This window comes from Falco peregrinus, chromosome 8 (genome assembly GCF_023634155.1).
Source record: "Falco peregrinus isolate bFalPer1 chromosome 8, bFalPer1.pri, whole genome shotgun sequence".
Taxonomy (NCBI): domain Eukaryota; kingdom Metazoa; phylum Chordata; class Aves; order Falconiformes; family Falconidae; genus Falco; species Falco peregrinus.
Window position 1 is genome coordinate 42,813,687 of NC_073728.1, and position 19,593 is coordinate 42,833,279.

At 44.9% G+C, this 19,593-nt stretch overlaps 1 protein-coding gene across 6 annotated transcripts in view; it reads left to right on the plus strand.

Annotated features, from left to right (window-relative positions):
* GALNT13 (polypeptide N-acetylgalactosaminyltransferase 13) overlaps nucleotides 1-19,593 on the plus strand; it is a 158,486-nt gene that overhangs the window by 123,240 nt on the left and 15,653 nt on the right. For all 6 annotated transcript variants that reach the window (XR_008748587.1, XR_008748585.1, XR_003552159.2 and 3 more), the window contains exons 10-12: nucleotides 425-564; nucleotides 4,677-4,775; nucleotides 18,976-19,110. Coding sequence is in view for 2 of the 6 variants with exons in the window: in XM_055813015.1 (XP_055668990.1) it covers nucleotides 425-564; nucleotides 4,677-4,775; nucleotides 18,976-19,110 (374 nt within the window). In the remaining 4 variants the exon portion in view is untranslated. The remainder of the gene's footprint in view (nucleotides 1-424; nucleotides 565-4,676; nucleotides 4,776-18,975; nucleotides 19,111-19,593) is intronic.

The window sequence follows — 19,593 nt, forward strand, 5'->3', positions numbered from 1 at the left end:
ATCCCCCGAGGCGTGATTGAGATTGCATCAGTAAAATAGCTGTGCCTCGTCCGAGCTACTTCTCTCAGAAGGGTGCTGGAAAACACCAGCAAGATGCTTTGGAAAATTACAGATGGATCTTTTATTATTTTGCAATATGAAGAACTCAAGGAGTTCGGTGGTCCTGCCTTTCTGGGTTGATAAATGATCTGAAAAGCAAAAATGTAATTTTCCAAGCTTTCCAATTTGTTAAATCAATTATGTAATGCATGTAAAGAGCTGCAGTGTAGCAGCTGCACACGTATTCACATACTGCTGTACCATAATTCCGGCAAATGGATATTGATAAAAAGGAAATCATGACAACGAGAGAAGGATCTGTGATTTATGCTTTGCAGGTTTACAAAACCTCTGCTTTGATCATCTGTTCTCTTAACAATTTCAGGTGTTGTTAAGGTGGATTATGGTGATGTATCCGTCAGAAAAGCACTAAGAGAAAATCTGAAGTGTAAACCCTTCTCGTGGTACTTGGAAAACATCTATCCCGACTCCCAGATTCCACGGCGCTATTACTCGCTTGGTGAGGTATGAACCATTTCCTCTGGCTAAATTAAACCAGTAAGTACCCTGTGCAGATGGAGGGGTCCCTGAGAAGGTGAGTGGGTTTGGAGAAAGGAATAAAGTGCTGGTGTGCAATCACTGTATTGTACTTATCTTTACTTTGGAGCAGGTTATATTTTCTCTAAATCTTCCATAGGGCATTGCTATTCTGAACGTATATGTTCACCATTCAAAATTTATCTTTTGAGTAGCATATTGGAAAAGTGAGGTTTGTGAGTAATTTTTTGGAATAATTAAGTAATGCGCAGTAGTTGAAGGGAACTTTCCATCATCACTTATCACTTACATTTAGAGTAGAAAAAGCTTTTTCTTTTTTTTTGTTTTCTTCCCTTTTCTTTTTAAAAAAATGTGTGTGATCCTTGATGATGTGTTTTCCAGCAAGGCTGCCTGGAGCTGAGTAACACAGACATTCCTAATGATCTGCTGGTTCTAGTACCACCAAGAACTGATATCACTTTAACATTCAAATAATTCACTGTTAGAAATATTCTGTTGAGTTTTACCTATGCTGACTTTTGATAACTCTTGAATGGTTTGATTTAAAGATAGCTACGAATAGAATAGCAATCAAACGAGCACATAGCTTTTTACATCCAGGAAAGTAATTTACTATTGAAACTTGCAATTGTAGTGAAAAATAAAAGCCACAGTAGTTTTATCAGTTTAACTATGACAAAATAAAGTGAAACATGGTTTTACAGCAAGGAAGGAACTCATGTAACAACTGTCAGATAATAAGGTTTTGTACGATATTGTCAGAATGGAAAATAAAAGTATGAGAAAGTAATAAAATAGTTATTAAAACACCTTATTTTTACCAACACTGCCTCAGTTTCTATGGAAACAGCAGTTCAGGCAGGATCTATGAATTAAAACTCATGTCTGACTATTACAGCTGCTGACTGCCAGTTGAGCAGTAAAGTGGATTTTTAGACCTAAAGCTCAGGTACCCTCATCAGCAGTAATGGACAATTTGAAAAACATCAGAAGTGCGTTTCTCAGTCATTTTCCTCCCTTTCAGCAGAGATGTAGTCTCGTAGAACAGACCGTCTGACTTGTCGGTGCAGCTGGCATCATTAGCCCACTAATGGTCTGCAATGCACCCGGCTGCTCAGCGAGACGCGTGGTGCATTGGGGTGGCCCGTTCAGGGGGTGACCGTGCTTCTCTGCTCAGATCCAGGAGGAAATGATGCTCAGCAGCCCTGGGTGGGAGCCGTGGATTTGCTGGCTGTGAAGAACTGGGTTTGGTAATAAATCTGAGAAGATTATTCTCTAGTACAGTACAATCTAAATGTAATGAGTGCTCAGTGTCGGGCCCCAAATTACGTTGTGCGACTGCATATTTCATTCTTTTGTAGCACAAACAGTGATAAAAACAGTGAATAATTTTGACACATTTGAGATAATCGTCTTTACTTATGACCTCCTGCAGGCATGCCTTGAGATTGGACAATATTTGTGCATGGTTCACTTGAACCACCCTATGTTTTAAAAATAAAAATTGGTATTACATGACATTTTGATTTGAATTTCATTTGGTTATTGCACAACTGGTTGATATGCGTCCGTTCTTTTTATAAATAAAGTGCACACTTTTCAAATGAAATTTCTGAAGTGTGGAGCTATGCAGAACTGAATTTCTTGAGTAGTTTATGAAGTGCATTCATTGTACACTTAATAGGCAGATCCCAAAGACTGCCAATTCTTTATTTGCAAGTAAATTTTCTGTTCAGTTATAACATAACTTATATAAAGTGACTGTATGAGATTTGAATTTCCTAGGTGGACAAAAATATGCCTCAGAATGGGCATAAAATGTTCTAAATGTGGTGGATACTGAATAGTCTTTTGAAAGCGAATACAAACTAAATGCAAGTCGGGAGTTATTTTATAAACCTGAGACATAATGATCATAGGTGAGTTTTCGAGTCACTTTTTATTTTAGCCCTCTGTTTTAATGAATCAAGGGCTTGCAAAATTAAATTACCTTTCTCGTGGAAACACTTGAAACTCTTATTTCTGCATAAAGGTGATTTAAGAAAAAAGGCTGGGGTTATCATTGGAGCTAGTCACCAGGGTATGGTTTGGGGATTGTGGTTCTGTCGGTGGCCTGCCAAGTGGCACGTGCCAGCCACGAGGAGAGCAGGACGAGGAGGAGAGGGGGTCCGCGAGCCAGCTCGGTGATGCTGCGGCTGGTCCCCAGCACGTGCCGCAGCTTGCGCCGGAAAGCCACTTCCATGTAAGCTGCAGCAAGTCATGTACCTTCACTGGGCTCTAAAAAAAATTTCCACCTGCTTTTAAAACAAATGGACAGTGGTGGAAACCAGCAGGCTGGTTATCAGCTGGCGCCTGAGGTCTGAGCCCCCACATCAGTGACCGGGCTGTCAGTGCCGGCAGCCTTTCTCCTGCCTTCGGCAGCTCTTGCAGGATTAAGCAATTAAGAGCATTAGCCTCAGAGATTACCCACCAGCACAAGGTGCTGCAATTTCTTCCTGCATGATTAGCAACGTTAGAGCAGATTAAAAAGCAACCACGTGAAGCTTTCCTGAGCCACTCTTTCCCGGTGTCGTTAATCAGATTTCATGATCTCATTTTCCTGGCATCGCTGTGTCAAGCCCAGTCCGGTGGCACTGGTTTGTGCTGGCTGCCCTGCTGCGGAGCCACGGAAGGTGGCATGGGCAGTGCGGGTGGCCGGGTACCAAGTGCCATTGAACTGTTTCAAAATACAGCTTTTCACGACAGTTTTACCAAAGGGATGAGGGACACAGAGTGGTGGGTTTGCTTGTACACGTTAGTAAGAAAATCACCCCATGGTGCTGGGGACATTTTACAGGGGCACGTGTGACAGGGCACGGGGGTGGCTTTGAGCGCAGAGAGGGCAGATGCAGGTCAGAGATCAGGAAGAACCTCTCCCCGTGAGGGCGGCGAGGCGGTGGGCCAGGCTGCCCAGAGCAGCTGTGGGTGCCCCATCCCTGGCAGTGCTCCAGGCCAGGCTGGATGGGGCTGGGAGCAGCCTGGGCTGGGGGGGTCCCTGCCCAGGGCAGGGCTGGGAACTAGGTGGGCTTTAAGGTCCCTCCCAACACAAACTGTCCTGTGAGTCTGTGAGGAAGAGCAGGAGGAGCTTGTCCTCCTGTGCTAACAGGTATATGAGGTGGGTTAAGAAAAAGGCATTCCACGCACATACAGCTGAACGCTCACACCGTCATGGAGACTGTGACGTGTGAGAGCATTGGAGGGGACTGTGGCTTCTCCTGTTCTCCCCTCATACGAAGCTGAAGTTGGTTGATTGCTTTTATACTCAGCTGTTTCCCTGAATAGATGTGTATTCTAAAAATATGTTTTGGAGAGTGATGCTCTGATACTTACTCTGCTGCTCCTTATCGCTTCTTGCTCTGATGGCTTTTGTTGCGATCGCCTAAGCCGAGCATCGCTGGAAGGACCTCATCACATCATGTAGTGTGTCGCAGGCGCCGTGCTCATAACCTGCCTGCTTCCCAGCTGCATTGTGCACAAATGATGTAAAAATGGTTTGTTTAAGCAGAAATGTTCACTAAAGTGTTTTTGTTCCTCTCTGAGGATGGGTAGATTCTGAGGGGAACGTTTTATTTATAAACTTTTTAAAAGCATGTAATTAGTCAGGAAGCTGTCCAGCAGCCTCTGCTCTGAACGTCAAATGCTGTTCATACTCTGTTTTTCTTTCTTGGAGTAGAGTCAGCCCTGCTGGAAGAAAAGAAAAGTGCATATCTTGGGCAAGCCATTAGTTTTGCATTGTTTAGAAGTAAAAGCGCATTGTATTTGTTAAACAAAGCAACCCAGGGCACTGAATTAATTTTTCCTTGAATGCTGTTCATACTTACACTTAACATGTAATTTAAAATCTCATTATACTCTTTGTAATCATTTTCATTTTCTTTTGGGAGTGTGACGTATTTACAAATTGCAAGTTAAAATATATTCATATAGTTGAATGCACGGGTAATGTACTTTCTCCTACAGTGGTGTATTTTTTTTTCTGCACAAATATGACATCTGCAGGCATTTTTTTCAAGGAATGTTTCATCTCTTCCTTTCTTCAGATCAGGAACGTTGAAACCAACCAGTGTCTAGACAACATGGGCCGCAAGGAAAATGAAAAAGTGGGCATTTTCAACTGCCACGGCATGGGAGGAAATCAGGTAAAAGAAAAAAAAAAAAAAAAAGAGAAAAAAGGTATTATTTGTACAATAATTGCTTTACGTCTGCTGCTGTGTAACCACAGGCACAACAGCTATCAGGAAAAACTGATTAGAATTCACCCAGAGCTGTGTGGAGCTGCAGCTTCCCCCATCAGCGTTTCTTCCCTGCTGCAGAAGTGGGGGTTGGTTTGTCTTGGGGGCGTTGGGGACGGCGAGGGTGCCCTGCCTGGGTACCCCCTGAGTTCCGCGTGATAGGAATGGGACCCCCTCCGTATACCCCATTAATGCGGCTCACCTGTAGGCGTGTTGGTTCTCTATAAAAAAACAAGAGCAGCAGTTAGCAAATGTATTAATGGAAGTTCCAGAACGTTTGAGATTTTGAGCTTAGGAATTTTAGGAGTAGTCAGCCGTTTTCTTGAGTGACAACTGCAATTTTTGGGAATATACTGTAGGTCCAGTGAAGTATCCCAGTAAATCTATTGAATATATTCCTGCTGTTTAGAGTGCAGAGAAATGCACTTAAAGTTTCAGGTACTAACATTAGAAAATTTTATGGTGGATTTTAATTTATTTTTTGGTGTTGAGGGAAAAATCTTTTTTTTTAGTTGAAATGGGTAAGAATCTGCATGACTTGTGGCTGAGTTCACCTGTCTAAAACCTGAAAAATACATGTGCGGAATATTCATGCAAGTTGAGTTTTTTCCATTAGTGGAAATTCAAACAACGGGGGCGCAGGGGTGTTTCACTTGTGCCTTGGCTATGTTTGAAAAGGAGTGAAAAGGCAAACGACAGTCATTTAGCTCGTTGTACCACTGATGGATGACTGTACCTGCTCTCTGTACAAATACCCATGAACTTTGCATATTCTAATGCCTCAGATTCAAATTAGCAGAGCTGATTCATTTGGGTTTAGTCGGGTTTTGCAATGTAAACCTGTAACAAGGCCTTTTCCCCTGGGGGGCTGTCAGGTGGGGCTGCAGGACGGGGGGTGACATGCGGAGCGGTGCCAGCCTGGTACAGCCGTGCTGTCCTGGCACGGCCCCTGCCTGCGCCTGTCCCACGCGCGGTGGGAACGGGTGGGATGCTCCTGCTGTTTCCCCATCACTGATTTGACCTGGAAGTTCATCAGAACTTGCTGCAAACCCCTGTTTTTACTTGTACCTTTCTGAACATGGTTTAGCCCTGATTCTCTACTTTTTTGGGTTTGCTTTACTTTTGGAAAACATTTCTCCTCTTCTTCCCTCTAATTCTGATGGCTTTCTCAAATTAAAGAACCCAGGTCCCTTTGTTCAGCTTCTAACAGAGGGCTGCTCCTGCCTTCACCCCCTGTGATTAAAATCCCTAGAGACCCCTCAGTAGGACTGTAAGTCTGTGCTGGCGTCCCACCCCAGGAAGGTCTTTTGACCATGTCCCTACTGGGTAACGCTTGATGAGGGCGACTTTTCTGAGTGCCGCATCTGCTAAAAAACAGATGAGAAGATGCAGGACCTTAGAGCAAATTCCCGTATTTCTTTCAGAGGTAAGGTTGTCCGTCATATTTATCCCAAACTTCATTATCTTTCTAAATGACTTAGGAGATGGAAGTGTTAGGATCTTGATAAGACTGCTTATGATCAAGTTTGAATATTTTCTTGTGTTTCCCTGTCTTTCTGCACACGGTGGGAAGACCCCTCTCATTTTGTTCAGAGAGGAAGAAAATCTGAACCGACTGTCACATCTCCAAACCCTCAGTTCCTCTGAAGTACCAGCTGTGAGGTTAGGAGGACTGTAAGGCTCTGAGATAAAGACGGGTGGGTTGTGAATGTGTGTACGGACCATATAGCCTATAGAAACCCTAATTACTAGTAGATACAGCCATTCATCCTCATCCTTCCTAAGCCAAAATATTTCATAGCGAAAGACATTTTGGCTCCAGTCCCCTTTATACCTCTCACATCAGCCAGATAAATCTGTTGCGTGCACCTGCAAGATGAAGAGACTCTCTGCTCCCCTGCCTTTGCATGAACAAAGAGCAGTATGTCATCGGGTGGGGGTCTCGCTAGGCGCACCCGACCTACACGCAGAGCATCATTCATCCTGTAGTGCTCATACACAGCTCCTGTTAAAAGTTACCTTTATTAAATTCTGTCCTAATGAAAAATTAGAACTGAGTTAAGACGTGTAAATGCTGGGGGCGTGGTGGAGGGGGCTTGTATGGTTACAGAAATAGCTGAGGAACAAAACTACTTCAGAATGAAAATTAGGCAAGAATAATACCTAGCTCATTAGAGCTGAGCAAGATGCATGGGCGCGATCCAGCTTGAGGCAGGGGCAAATATCTCACAGCTACCAAAGTGTTTTACAGGACTTAATGAGATTCTAAAAATATGAATTTCTTTAACAAATTAAGAAAAATGAGATATGTTAACTGAGGCCCTTCGTGTGCGAATTGTTTCTGGAGCATAAAACCGGAGGATTCGTTGTTGTGTTGGCATGGGTATTTCAGCTTATCCCATCTCAGCTAGGATCTGGTGATGATTAATAATCTTTAAAATAAATACTATGGCTCTCCTAATGCAGTTAAAAGCAATTTCAAAACTTTTTTTTCTTTGCTCTGTATGGAGTGAAAATAATGCAAAGCCTATCCTCAAATCGGCTGTGGTGGGGATCTGGCTCTGGGGGCTAGAATACAGGTTTGTGTGTATAGCTCCTGGGCTGGGGGCAGTGGGTTATCGTACTTCAGGGGCGATGGTTTTCAGGAGGGTACCTGAGGTTGACTCCTGATTAAAGGAAGCGCTGGCCACCTGTGAATCGTGGAAAAACTATTCTGCTTCCCAGCCTCAGGCAGAGGGGGATGGCCCATCAGCCTCACACCTGTTTTTTTCCCTGCCACAGCTGACTTCTGGGTTTGTGTCTTTTAGAGGAAATTTGTTCCTTTTGGTGGCCTGATGGAGGGTGAAACAGTTGTCTGGTTTTCCTGCCTACAGTCATCCTGGTGGGCACAGTGTTTTGGCTTTTGTTGTGTTACCATGGGAATGTCATCTGTTACTGTGGTTCTCAGGAGCCTCGGGGCTCTGTTCATAACAATAAGCAAATCATACAATCCCACACAGGCGGGAGGGGGATATTATTAGGGAGCAGGGCTGGGGGGTGATGCAGGTTCGGAATTGCACGGCAGGTGCATGAGTGTGGGCTGGCAGCCCCTCTCCTGAAGAGATAATGAAACAACAACATTGCAGTCTCTTATTTTTTTCTGTTTAACGCTGAGGCTTCATTTGTGTATAGCAATGAACCTGCTTTTTGTCAGAAAAAGAATAAAAATCGCTGGGGATGTGATTAAGCACATCTTCATTGTGGCTGCACAGTCACAAACTCCCGAGAAGGGTCCTGCGCTGCTGCGGCCCCGCAGTGCCCCCCGGGTGGGTGGTCTGTGCCTGATCACAGGCTGCCATCTGCTTCGCAGCTCAGTCTCATCGTGCCCAAGAGAGCGGCCGTGGAAGGTCCAGAGTGGTGGGAGCGCTTTGTGAGCAGCTTGCAGGGCATGCTCCCTGCATCCCAGGGCGAGGAGACTGGCTGCTGCGGAGCTGACTGTAAGCCTAATGGAAGCGATAGCTGAAAGGGGATGCTTTTCCTTTGGAGATGTTTCCTCGAGATAAATATTGTGGTGGTTTTTCTATAGTGAGAAGGATAGAATCATTTAGGTTGGGAAAGACCTTAGATGTGACCAAGCCCAAGCGCTACCCCAGCACTGCCCAGCCCACCACTGACCTGTGTCCCCAAGCGCTGCATCTGCATGTTTTTTGAACAGTTCCAGGATGGTGATTCCACCACCGTCAGAGCAAAGTGTAAGCAGTAGTGCGGCTGGGATCGTGTGGCCATTGCTCAGCATCCCGCCACACCGCAGGCCTGCAGCTCCTGCAGCTCCTGCAGCCCCGGCAGAGGGGATGGTCTGGGGGATTTCTCACTGGTTTACAGCCTGCACCAGCTCCCTGAGCGCAGAGGGCTGAGCTGGCAAATGGAAGATGCTTCATGCAAACCCTTTCCCAGGCGTCTCAGGGCTCCTGTCCTCGATTGCTGGCTGCCGAGGCTGACAGTGTCTTGTGTGCATGGCAGCTCTGCGTGGGAGCAGGCTTTTTTGGAAAGGACATTGTGGTTCCTGCAGGATGGAGCGTGTTTTGTCAGGATTCATTTTGAGTCAATGAGGAATTGCAACAGCCAGGATTTTGCTTGGTATGAACTTACCTGGGGCGGCTGTTGCAGGGTGAGATCAGAATGAACATAATGTTTTATATGTTTTGGTAAATGTGCAAGGGGAACATGACTCCCTTCTGGCAATGTTTTATACAGAAAGTTCAGGCTGGGTACTCGCTGGCAGTTCAAAGAAAAAAACAACACACACAATAAGGGTTGTTAGGGGGTTGTTTTTTCCCCAGTTAGCTCTAAGTAATAGGTCTTTCTGAAACTGTTCTGTTTCACAGTTTCCATTTTTTCCCCATTCACAGTAAATGTGTTTATTTTCAAACGCCTTTCAAACATGAGCACTTTCTCTGTAGTGGTACATAGAAAAAATAATTTATGATCTCTCACTCTTGTAAGAATTTATTGGTGTGGTGTGATAATTTGCTTACTACTGGGAATGGATAGAAATGTGTGAGCTGTCTGACTCCTGAGATGTTTCTGTAAAGGAAGGCCGCCGTTCTCAGGAGGTTATAAAGAGTAATTTTTCCTCTGTTACTATTGTTGCCAGGTCAGAAGGAGGGAGAGGTATGTGATAGATACCCCGATGGCAAGCAGGGTGGATGTGCTGTTGACACCAGCACAGCCACCCGATGGCAGCTCGCACTTCGGCTGCGGACGACTAATGCAGGAGTCACCTTTTACATTTTCACTTAGCTAATTTATCAACCGCAGCTGTTCAGTAAGTCATCGGAAAGCAATTTATGCACAAGATCGGATGGAACAAAAGCTGCAGTTTAGTGGCAATTAGACTTTTATTCATGCAACAGATACAAGTGCTGCATGTGAAGGGGAATTGAGCAGCACTTGTGCAGCTGACCTCACACCAGAGACTCCTTGGAGACCTCACTGGGTAAGGGAACACCACACTCATTACAGACTATGAGTTTAGTGCTTTGATTTTATCAATTGTAATATCTTAGGTAAATACTAGATTTCATAAGGTGTTATCAGAAAGTAACTTAGCCCTTCTGTGTTCTTTCTGCCTTTTTCACCTTTCCCAGTCTCCTGTTTTCCCTAACTTGGCTTCCTTTGCAGCTTTTAGTCTTCTAGACAGACCCATTATGAACAAAACTAGTTATTGCTTATATTTTGTTAGTCCATTTTGCTGATGGATGATTCCCCTTGCAGACTTTACATCATTCTTATGGATTGAGGTGATAAACCTTTGGGGCAGGAACTGTCTAATACTCTGGATTAGCTCAGGATGCTGCACAATGAAGCCCTTGGTGATCTTCAGCACCATTATAATAACTGTGATTAATAGGGAACAAAGGAGCCATGTCTGCATGTTAAATAACAGTATCTTTTATTTAGTACAATCAGAATGAGAATAATGCCTTCTTTTTAGAGTCTGCGGGAAAACTGAATTGATGCTTCCTTAAATTGGCAGAAATAGTCGCAAGGGAACGCAGGAGGACGAGCATTAGATGTGTAACATTGCAGTAATGAAGCCTGGGTAGATAAAACGCAGAATGTGAGTGTTTGCTGTACCTACTAAGAGGTGTGAATCTGGCGCAGCATAATGAACACCCTCAGATCCTGGAAGCATCGACGGCTTTTTGTTGCCGATGTGCTGGTAGCCATCCTTTATAAAGTGACAGCTAGCTGGAAAAAACCACAAAAAAATTAACAAAAAAATCCCCAAGAGCACCAACTCGAAACAGACACACACAAAAAACCACCCAACTACAATCTCCCCACTGCTGTGGAGCCAAAAATAGGGTTTTCTTTCAGTTTCTGTGCAAAATGCTGAATGCACCTGAAATCCCTATAGGGTCTCAGTGGTTTAGAAAAGGACAAAGGATTCTATGGTGGAGGACAAAGGTTTGAATATGGGGAAGGTGTGCTTGCCGTCAGCACAAGGGGGTGATGCCAGTGTTTCCCAGTGCTGTTTTGATAAAACTGAGTTCCTTAGCAACCGTTGGAAACCTTGCTAAACCAAAGTTTTTCCCGCAGATCCCACTGTTGCGACCATACATGTTCCCAGTAGATGCTGCCAACCAGTTTTCTTTTCTTCTATTTTATTTCTGTTGCGTTGATCATTTAGTATAGCTCCAACTATCGACTTCAGTCTGTGCTAGCTGGTGGTAATTACAGTGTTTCTCTGGATTGCTCTGCATGACAGTGTATCTCTCCTTGGGGCTGAGCACCAGGATAAATGAATTCTTGGCACTGGTGGTTAAAGGTTGAGGCAACAACAGAACAATTTTTACATGAACCTTCCAAAACATGGAAGTCAGCTCTGGCTTGGCGGTGCCTGTGCTGTTCACTGCAGACTCTGGGATGGGATGAGTGGCTTTTGGGGCATTAAAGATCTTGGCATAACCTCTTTTTTTTAGAAATACATCTGGTCCCTACTTCTAGAGTGGCCGCAGGGAAGCCTATGAGGTGTTCAGGGGCTCTGAGCCGGGCACATCTTCAGGTCATCCCATAAACCAAGGGCTGACCCTTGATCAGGTTGAATATCCCTCTGGTGGGACGCACCATCTTGGTGTGTTTAGTTGGTTTTAGTATATGTATCTTCCTTCAGGGTGAAAATAAACTGTTGGAGTAGCACAAACTAAAACCAGTCCTGTAAATCATCTGGAACTAAAAAAGGGTTGGATGTGCCAAATCCCAAAGGCTCTGGACAAAGGGCTGGGTCTCTGGAGGGCTGTTGCTACAGAACTTGCTGCTTTCTGCCCACGTCAGCCTAATGAGCACCCAGTTCCCAGCAGTGGCCAGATACTTCAGAAGCTTCTGGGGAGGTGAGGGAAGCATGCATGCATGTCTTTGCATATGATTAGATTGTGTACTACACAAGTAGGAATGAAAACCAATTTTTTTTTTTTTTTTTCATTTCCTGAAGAGCTGTTCTTTGTGTGGTGGAGTGTTGGAAATGGGTATTTTTTCCTTCGAAGAGTCAGTGCAGTTGTTCTCCGATATGGGATGGAGTTGCTTGTTGAACACCCAAGCTGCCAAAAAGTCCTCTTTGATGGAGATCCTGAGGTGTGAGGTGCCTTTTCCACATGGCTGTTTGGGATTTGTTCAGGTGCTAAAATGCTGAAGTGGTTGGCTGGCCTTGGTAAAGACAGGATTTCAGTGAAGAGGCAAAATATCCAAGTCCTTGCCCCTAAAAGTGATTTAACTGGCTATTTTATGGGGAGTCCTGGATCTTTTTTTGGGTGGTAGGGGAATCGGCTTCAATTCCCCTGCTTTGCCTAAGGTGACTTTCAACATCTAATGTGTAAACAATTTCAGGAGGAGAGAAAAAGTGCTTTCCTTGCAGCTTTTGTGAGAATATTTAAATCATTTATAAAAGGTGAATTCAAACTTTACCTTTGACAGTGGTTGACAAAATAAATTAGATTTTTCTGTGCTTAGTTATGTCCAGTTTTTTACTGTCTTTATTGGTTGGCACACTTCTTCCTCAATTGTATAGCTACATCATCAAAATTTAGTTCCACATAATTAAGTATAAATTAAGGGTTTATGAACAATATTCTTAGTATTAGACTTCTTATGAGTTGACAAAATACTGTTTTCCAAAGAAAAGGACAACCAAATAATGGGAAAGGAAAATTCTGGCTATGGGCTATTGCAGTCCATATGTATATGTATATATACACACACACATATATAAATATATATGGATTCGTATTTGTGTGTGTGTGTGTGTATATGTATATATAAATAGCTACAGATTTGTATTGACCACTCGACTGGTTTCCCGTTAACAATGTTGCTTGAAATTTTATTGGTGTTGAAGAAACTGCTTCGTTTCTCAGACTTTGATCAGGAGGAATACTTCATTAGGTCCTTTTAACATGAAAGAAGTAATGAAATTGTCAGTGATACATGAGGCGTCTCTCTCCAGTTCAGTCGGATGATGCCTGAATCCCAAGCATCAGCTTAATGGAGCTTTGGCTTCACAGGGCTTTACTGCTGCCTCAAAACTTGCTGTATGGAAATATACTAATGAAGGATGTTATAAAAAAATAAATACAAAATACATTAACTCCTGTAAAAACCTCTACCATGCATAGGCAATAAATCTGTCTGTGTCAGGACTGCAGGTGTTATGAAAGGCAAGGTGTCTTTCTGTTCCTGTTTAGTGTTAATCGGCTCCACAAAAAGCAGGAGGCTGGAAGTACCTTTGTGTTTCTATAGATCAGTGCTGTGTCACTTGTGAGAATATTTTGTAATTTTGTCATTCTGGAGACTTTAGCAGTGTCTTCTTTAGTAGTGTCTGCTTCAGCTGCATTAGGGACTTATTTTAACCTCTTTTGGAAAACTGATTTGGATGATGGAACCATGTGAACAGCCACAGCTCTTGGGTAGCGGCTCTTGCCTGGGAACCTTTGTCCCAGTGATGGAGCATCCCCCTCGCCTGCCGGGCAGGACCACTCTCCGGGGCTGGCCATGGCGGGTGCCACCAGCCCAAGGGGACAGCTGCAGCAGAAGAGCGAGGGAAAGCAATGTGTGCTCACAGCCAGAGCCCCGGCCGTGCCTGGGCTGCCCCCCCAGCAGGGCCGGCAGGGCGAGGGAGGGGGCTCTGCCCCTCTGCCCCGCTCTGCTGAGACCCCCCGCAGCGCTGCCTCCAGCTCTGGGACCCGGCATAAGGGGGGCACGGAGCTGTGGGAGCGAGCCCAGCGGGGGCCACGGAGATGGGCAGGGGCTGGAGCCCCTCTCCTGGGAAGCCGGGCTGGGAGAGCTGGGGCTGTTCAGCCTGGAGAAGAGCAGGCTCCGGGGGGGCCTTAGAGCAGCTCCCAGCGCCTGAAGGGGCCGGCAGGAAAGCTGGGGGGGGGCTTCTTACAGGGGCACGTGTGACAGGGCACGGGGGTGGCTTTGAGCGCAGAGAGGGCAGATGCAGGTCAGAGATCAGGAAGAACCTCTCCCCGTGAGGGTGGCGAGGCGGTGGGCCAGGCTGCCCAGAGCAGCTGTGGGTGCCCCATCCCTGGCAGTGCTCCAGGCCAGGCTGGATGGGGCTGGGAGCAGCCTGGGCTGGGGGGGTCCCTGCCCGGGGCAGGGCTGGGAACTGGGGGGGCTTTAAGGTCCCTTCCAGCCCAAACCATCCTGTGAGTCTGTGAACACTGGAAAGAACTGTACTTTCACCCCTCAGCAGCCCGTGTGCTGGTAGCTCAGTTGCAGCCCAGGACAGATGCGGTAGGTGTGTGCTCCTGGCTCTGCGGGCAGTGGGGAATAAATCGTGTCTCCCAATGTGCTGGTGGGCCCCCAGAGCAGCTCCTGCAATGTCTGTTCATTGTGGTCCACAGGCTTGGCAGCCAGCCCGATTCTCGGAGCAGGCGTGTTGGCCCATGCCCCCCCGAGGAGCTGGGCTGACCTCCATCATGTCCCCAGGTGTGGGGTGACAGCAGCAGAAGACCAGACTCTGCGTGGAAAGTTCCTTCCTGTCTTGCACTGGAATGTGTGGCGTGAAATATACTATTTAATTAGCTATAAAATGCAACATGCTCCTCACCCTCTATTTTTATATGACATTAATATAATTATATCTATAATTAATATGGATTGTAGCAAAATGCTAGCCTGATAATTTTACATAGTCTTAATTAGCATTCATTTTTCTTTCTTCAGAAGGCATGTTTTTCAAACCCATCTTCTGTAATTGTCAATTCAGACATCACTTACTCTTTCAAAAGATATAATGGAACAGTGTGTTGCAATTATCAAAGATGGGAGGAAAAAGAAATATGCAAATGGAAATAAATTTCAAAATATAAGTATTTGATTTCCATAAAACACAGAAGAAAACATCTCTCTGAGGCTAAAACACGTCTCTGGGGCCAGAAAAAAATGCCTGATGCAAATATGTTTAGTGTAAAAAAAAAAAAATTAGTTAAAAATCAAAGTTGGAAGTTGCTTCAGAATTAACAGTAATGGGTAAATCTCTTAATAATGAGCATAGTAAAAGATGAAATATCTGTACGATATAATCATAGAGTAATTCTTGAACCCAAACTGCTACTTTGAGTGAGAGATACTTCGTGCTGCAAATTATATCAGTGATTTACAGATTATTAGATTATTTGGCCACATTTCTTGTTATCTAGAACAAGATAGCAAGCAAGTCCAGTATTCTCCCAGTAAGATTTTTGGGGTGAAAGTGTTCAAAAGAAAAATCAAAGCCTCCCGAAGGTGTTGTCAGACATTAATTACGGTAGCTTGGTGGCCGAACATTATTATGGTACCTGGTTTTGAAGAGTGGTTTTAGCCCAGTGCCTGAACCGCACGATACCTTTCTCTTCCCCAACGAATAGATATACATATATATCTTTCTTGCAAATACGTATATATTTCTCTATATATTTATAGGTACCACAGCTTAATGTTATAGCACCAATAGTCTTTTGGACCAATTTTTTTAGTTTTTTTCTTGGGTTCTGTGCTTATTATTCCAAACCCAACTTCAAAACAATGTACTGGAGGGGGATTTTCGGAAGTAGGGATGAATGATGAAGAAGGCTGCTTTTGTTGTTACAGTGTTTTGTTTAGAGAAGAATTTTCAGATGTTGCTATAATTGAGAGCGAAGGTCATAAACAGTTGAATATTTGTTTCTAAAATCTTCATTTTTCATTTCAGTCCAGAACATAGACTGTTCTTGTACTTCTTTTTGAAGAAATCTCCTAACTGATCCTGATTTTTCTTTTTTTTCGTAACCTTATGCACGTCGGTGAACTTAGCCTGATGAGCTCATATCAGCTCATCTGATCAAGAGGATGTACATCTGTCGGACCTCTACAAACCAAACCAGTAATCAGTCTGATCAAGTGTGGATCTTTTTCATCAGTGTTTCTGTTTTACTTGCCAGGGGCAAGGTGTAGGCAGACATCTTACTATAAAAAAAGTAATTGGAAACAACACAGATTCAGGATACGAACCAAAACTTGAGTAGGGCATATGTGACAGCTTGTATGAATTTAAGAATTTGAAAAAAATGCTTCTGCTGCCATGCATTTAACATACAGGAGTACTTGTGAATGCTTTAGTTCTCACTGAGAGTTGCCAGAGATGGACACAGTTAGAGTTGCTGTTCAGAATGACGCCGGTGTCTCCTCCTTGGTCAGCCCTCAGCTGTGAATTCTGTAATATTTCCAGAATGTCATTAAGTGAGCTGTACCTAGACGGAGTTTCCAGCACCTTGGCTGAGGTTACAAGGTTTTTTTTAAAGGCTTTGGGGCTTGCTTTTGCACACAAGGAAACACAGAAAATGTCCATTTGAAAACAAAGTGGCATTTTTTGATGTGATGCAGACTCATTTCACCCCGTCTCAGCAGAGCCTTGACAAGCTGGTGTTTCAGAGCCTCTTGCCACTGGAGAAAAGCCCAAGTATTTGCCTGTGGCCAGTGTGTTTTTCAGTGAAAGCAACGCTTTGAGACCCTCACATTTGATCTCGGTGATTTATCACTGGATGAATAAATGCAAAAGGCGACTTGTGCTTTGCTGTAACTTTGGATCCCAGATTTTCACCCAGACAAGTGGGTTGTGATCAGTGAATATGAAATTTGGAAAATGGAAAGACGGCTGATCCTAGCAGCTCTTGCTCTGCCTCATGGCTTTGATTTGGAGCTGGCTGCTCCGCTGCCACGTTGGCATGCTGACTCCATTCTGTGATTGCTCTGAAAGATTTATCTGAACCTCCAACTTAAAAAAAAACAATCTTCCAGCAGCCGATGGGCTGGAGGAAAGGGATGCCATCCAGAGGGACCTTAACAGGTTTGAGAGGTGAGCCCGTGCAAACCTCATGGAGTTCATCAAAGCCAAGTGCATGAGGTTCGCATGTGTGACAGGGCACAGGGGTGGCTTTGAGTGCAGAGAGGGCAGATGCAGGTCAGAGATCAGGAAGAACCTCTCCCCGTGAGGGTGGCGAGGCGGTGGGCCAGGCTGCCCAGAGCAGCTGTGGGTGCCCCATCCCTGGCAGTGCTCCAGGCCAGGCTGGATGGGGCTGGGAGCAGCCTGGGCTGGGGGGGGGGTCCCTGCCCGGGGCAGGGCTGGGAACTGGGTGGGCTTTAAGGTCCCTTCCAGCCCAAACTGTTCTGTGGTTCTGTGAAAATCCTTGCCTTTATTCCCTTGGCCGCTTTTTGCAGTATACAGGTTTTGAGAGTTACACGGGCAGAATTCCCTTTACTAGTGCACCACTACCAAGTGTCATGTTTCTGAGTGATGTGGTATCTCCCGCCTTCTGCTTAATTCACTGAAAAAGTTTTCATTTACTGCTTGATTGATTTTTCTTCCTTGAGTACAATTTAATGTATCACTGGAAGTCTCAATGGACAGACGTTCCCTGGGGCACTGCGTTATTTCCGGTTCAGATCTCAGCTTCAGCTCTTTTAATTTTACTGTAGTCCTTTTACAAGAGCAATTGTTTTATGGGAACTCTGAAATCACCAAGTAATTGTGGTATATGTCCACATGCTATATTAATCCATGCTTTTATTATATTTCTCTGTTAATTTAAGCCTTGGCACCTGAGTGAATATTTTGCGTATTTTTGACAGCATTGTATCTCCATTGCAGGTGTACAGATTGAAACTCATCAAAACCTGAATGGGACATCATAATTCTATATTTTGTCATGGTCTTGACATTATTTTATTAACTGCAAACATTCCCCTAGTTCTGTTGCCACCATGGTGGCACTGCAGCCCCACGCCCCAGCAGCAGCTGCCCGTGTGATGTTTGTTTCGAGTGGGGTGGTAGATCACCATGGGCAGGCTGAGGCTCCGCTCCCTGGTCTCCTGCTGCTGATGAGAGGGGACCGGAGGGCAGAAATAATTCACTTTTTGCCAGGAAAAGAATTTTCTGCAAGGAAAGGATGACGCAATACAGAGCCGAGGCATTTCCAAAGGCCATTTCAGGAGCCTTTGTGCTGGGGCCAGCAACATGATGGAGGTTGTGAACAGTGGGTTAGGAGCAGAGGGATGCTTCTTGTGTGTCCAGGCCACGTAATTTAGTGTAAATGCTCACAGTTCTCTATCATCTTCCTTCCTTTCCTTCCCCTTCTCCTGTGGTCTCCACATTTTCCCCCCTCTCCAGGCAGTGGCCCTTGCTCCTTGTGTGGCTGGTGAGGAGCGTGCAGGAGGGATGGCTGGAGACCCCAACGGCACGTTAAAGTTATCAGGGACCTTCGGTCAAAGTTATTTAGCACTCCTCCAGCTCCGGACCCACCTGCAAAGTGTCGAGACCTAACTGAGCATCCTTCCCCATCAGCCTGAACCCCCCTGCAGAGCCTCAGTGGTGATGCTGCGAGAGCTCAGCCAGCGCTGCCTGATCACCCTGCAAGGCAGTAAGACTGTCCCACGCATTAGGATTTATTACTGTAAATGAACTAATCCTTGTGCACGTGGTCAGGAGAAAGTCAGTCGCCGCCTGGATTTTGTCCATTGGCTCCTCACTGAAGGTGTTCAGTTAAAGAAGCCTTCTGACACTTACAACTGGTTTGACAGGAGTTTGGTGAGGGGGTGTTCTCTCATACCTTGATTTTTTGCCTGATTTGATTAAGTGACTTGATATTTCTGAAAAATTCATGCACATGAATCTTTGACATAGGTAATCCTTGGTACCCAAAGTTAAGGTAGGTACTAGGGGGAAGGTTTAGTTTAGGAAGGTTTGGATTCTTCCAACGATGACTCGGTTTAGCCGTTGCACTAAAAGATCTGTGCAATTTCTCCTGAAGACACCGATCACAATTACTTCTGTAGAATCCCCAGGAGGTAAAACTGAGTGCATGCCTGGATGATTCCTGGACTTGGTCCCATAAAATTGCTTTTCCTTAACATGATATTCCTTCTTTTATGTGCAGCAGACATTCACCAGCTGAGCAACTTGCATGAAACTCTTGTGAGATCCAAGGCACCACCTCCATGTTTGGGGAAGAAAATAGTTCTGCTCTGCTGGAGTAAAAATTCCTTGTATTCCGAATGGGCAGTCAGTTAGGACTTCTGCTAACTCTTTCTCACTGCAGTCATGTTCTGTTTGCAGGTGTTTTCCTACACCGCTGACAAAGAGATCCGCACGGACGACTTGTGCCTGGATGTCTCGAGGCTGAACGGTCCCGTCATCATGCTGAAGTGCCACCACATGAGAGGGAACCAGCTCTGGGAGTACGATGCTGAGGTACCCGAGGCTTCAGTGACACACCCGTGCTGGCCAGGCGTGGGGGGTCGGTGACATGGTGTGCCGATGGTGCCTCCTGTCATAGCGCAGGCTTGGGAGTGCCAAGGAATTCAGCTAATGGCTTGGGTTTAAATTGTGTTTCCACAAAATTTTCCATTTAGAGAGGTGAAAAAGTCAATTATAATTTAAAAAAGCTCATTTCTAGTAACTGGCATCTTGTATTCTTACAAGCTTGAAGAAGTATTCTGCATTTTTTTATATAAGTGAAGTAGAAAACAAGATTTATTTTTTTTTTTAGGTTTTTTTTCCAGTTTTTTCTGCTGGCTCTTAAAGATTATTGACTCTGCATTTAAATTGTGTTTAATTATTTTCCGTATACCAATCACATCTCTGGTTTGACACTACCACAGGAGAGGAGGTGGATTTTTCTGGGTTTTGAGAGGGAGGGCAGTTTGAACAAACTGGGGGGCTTACGGAGAGGTT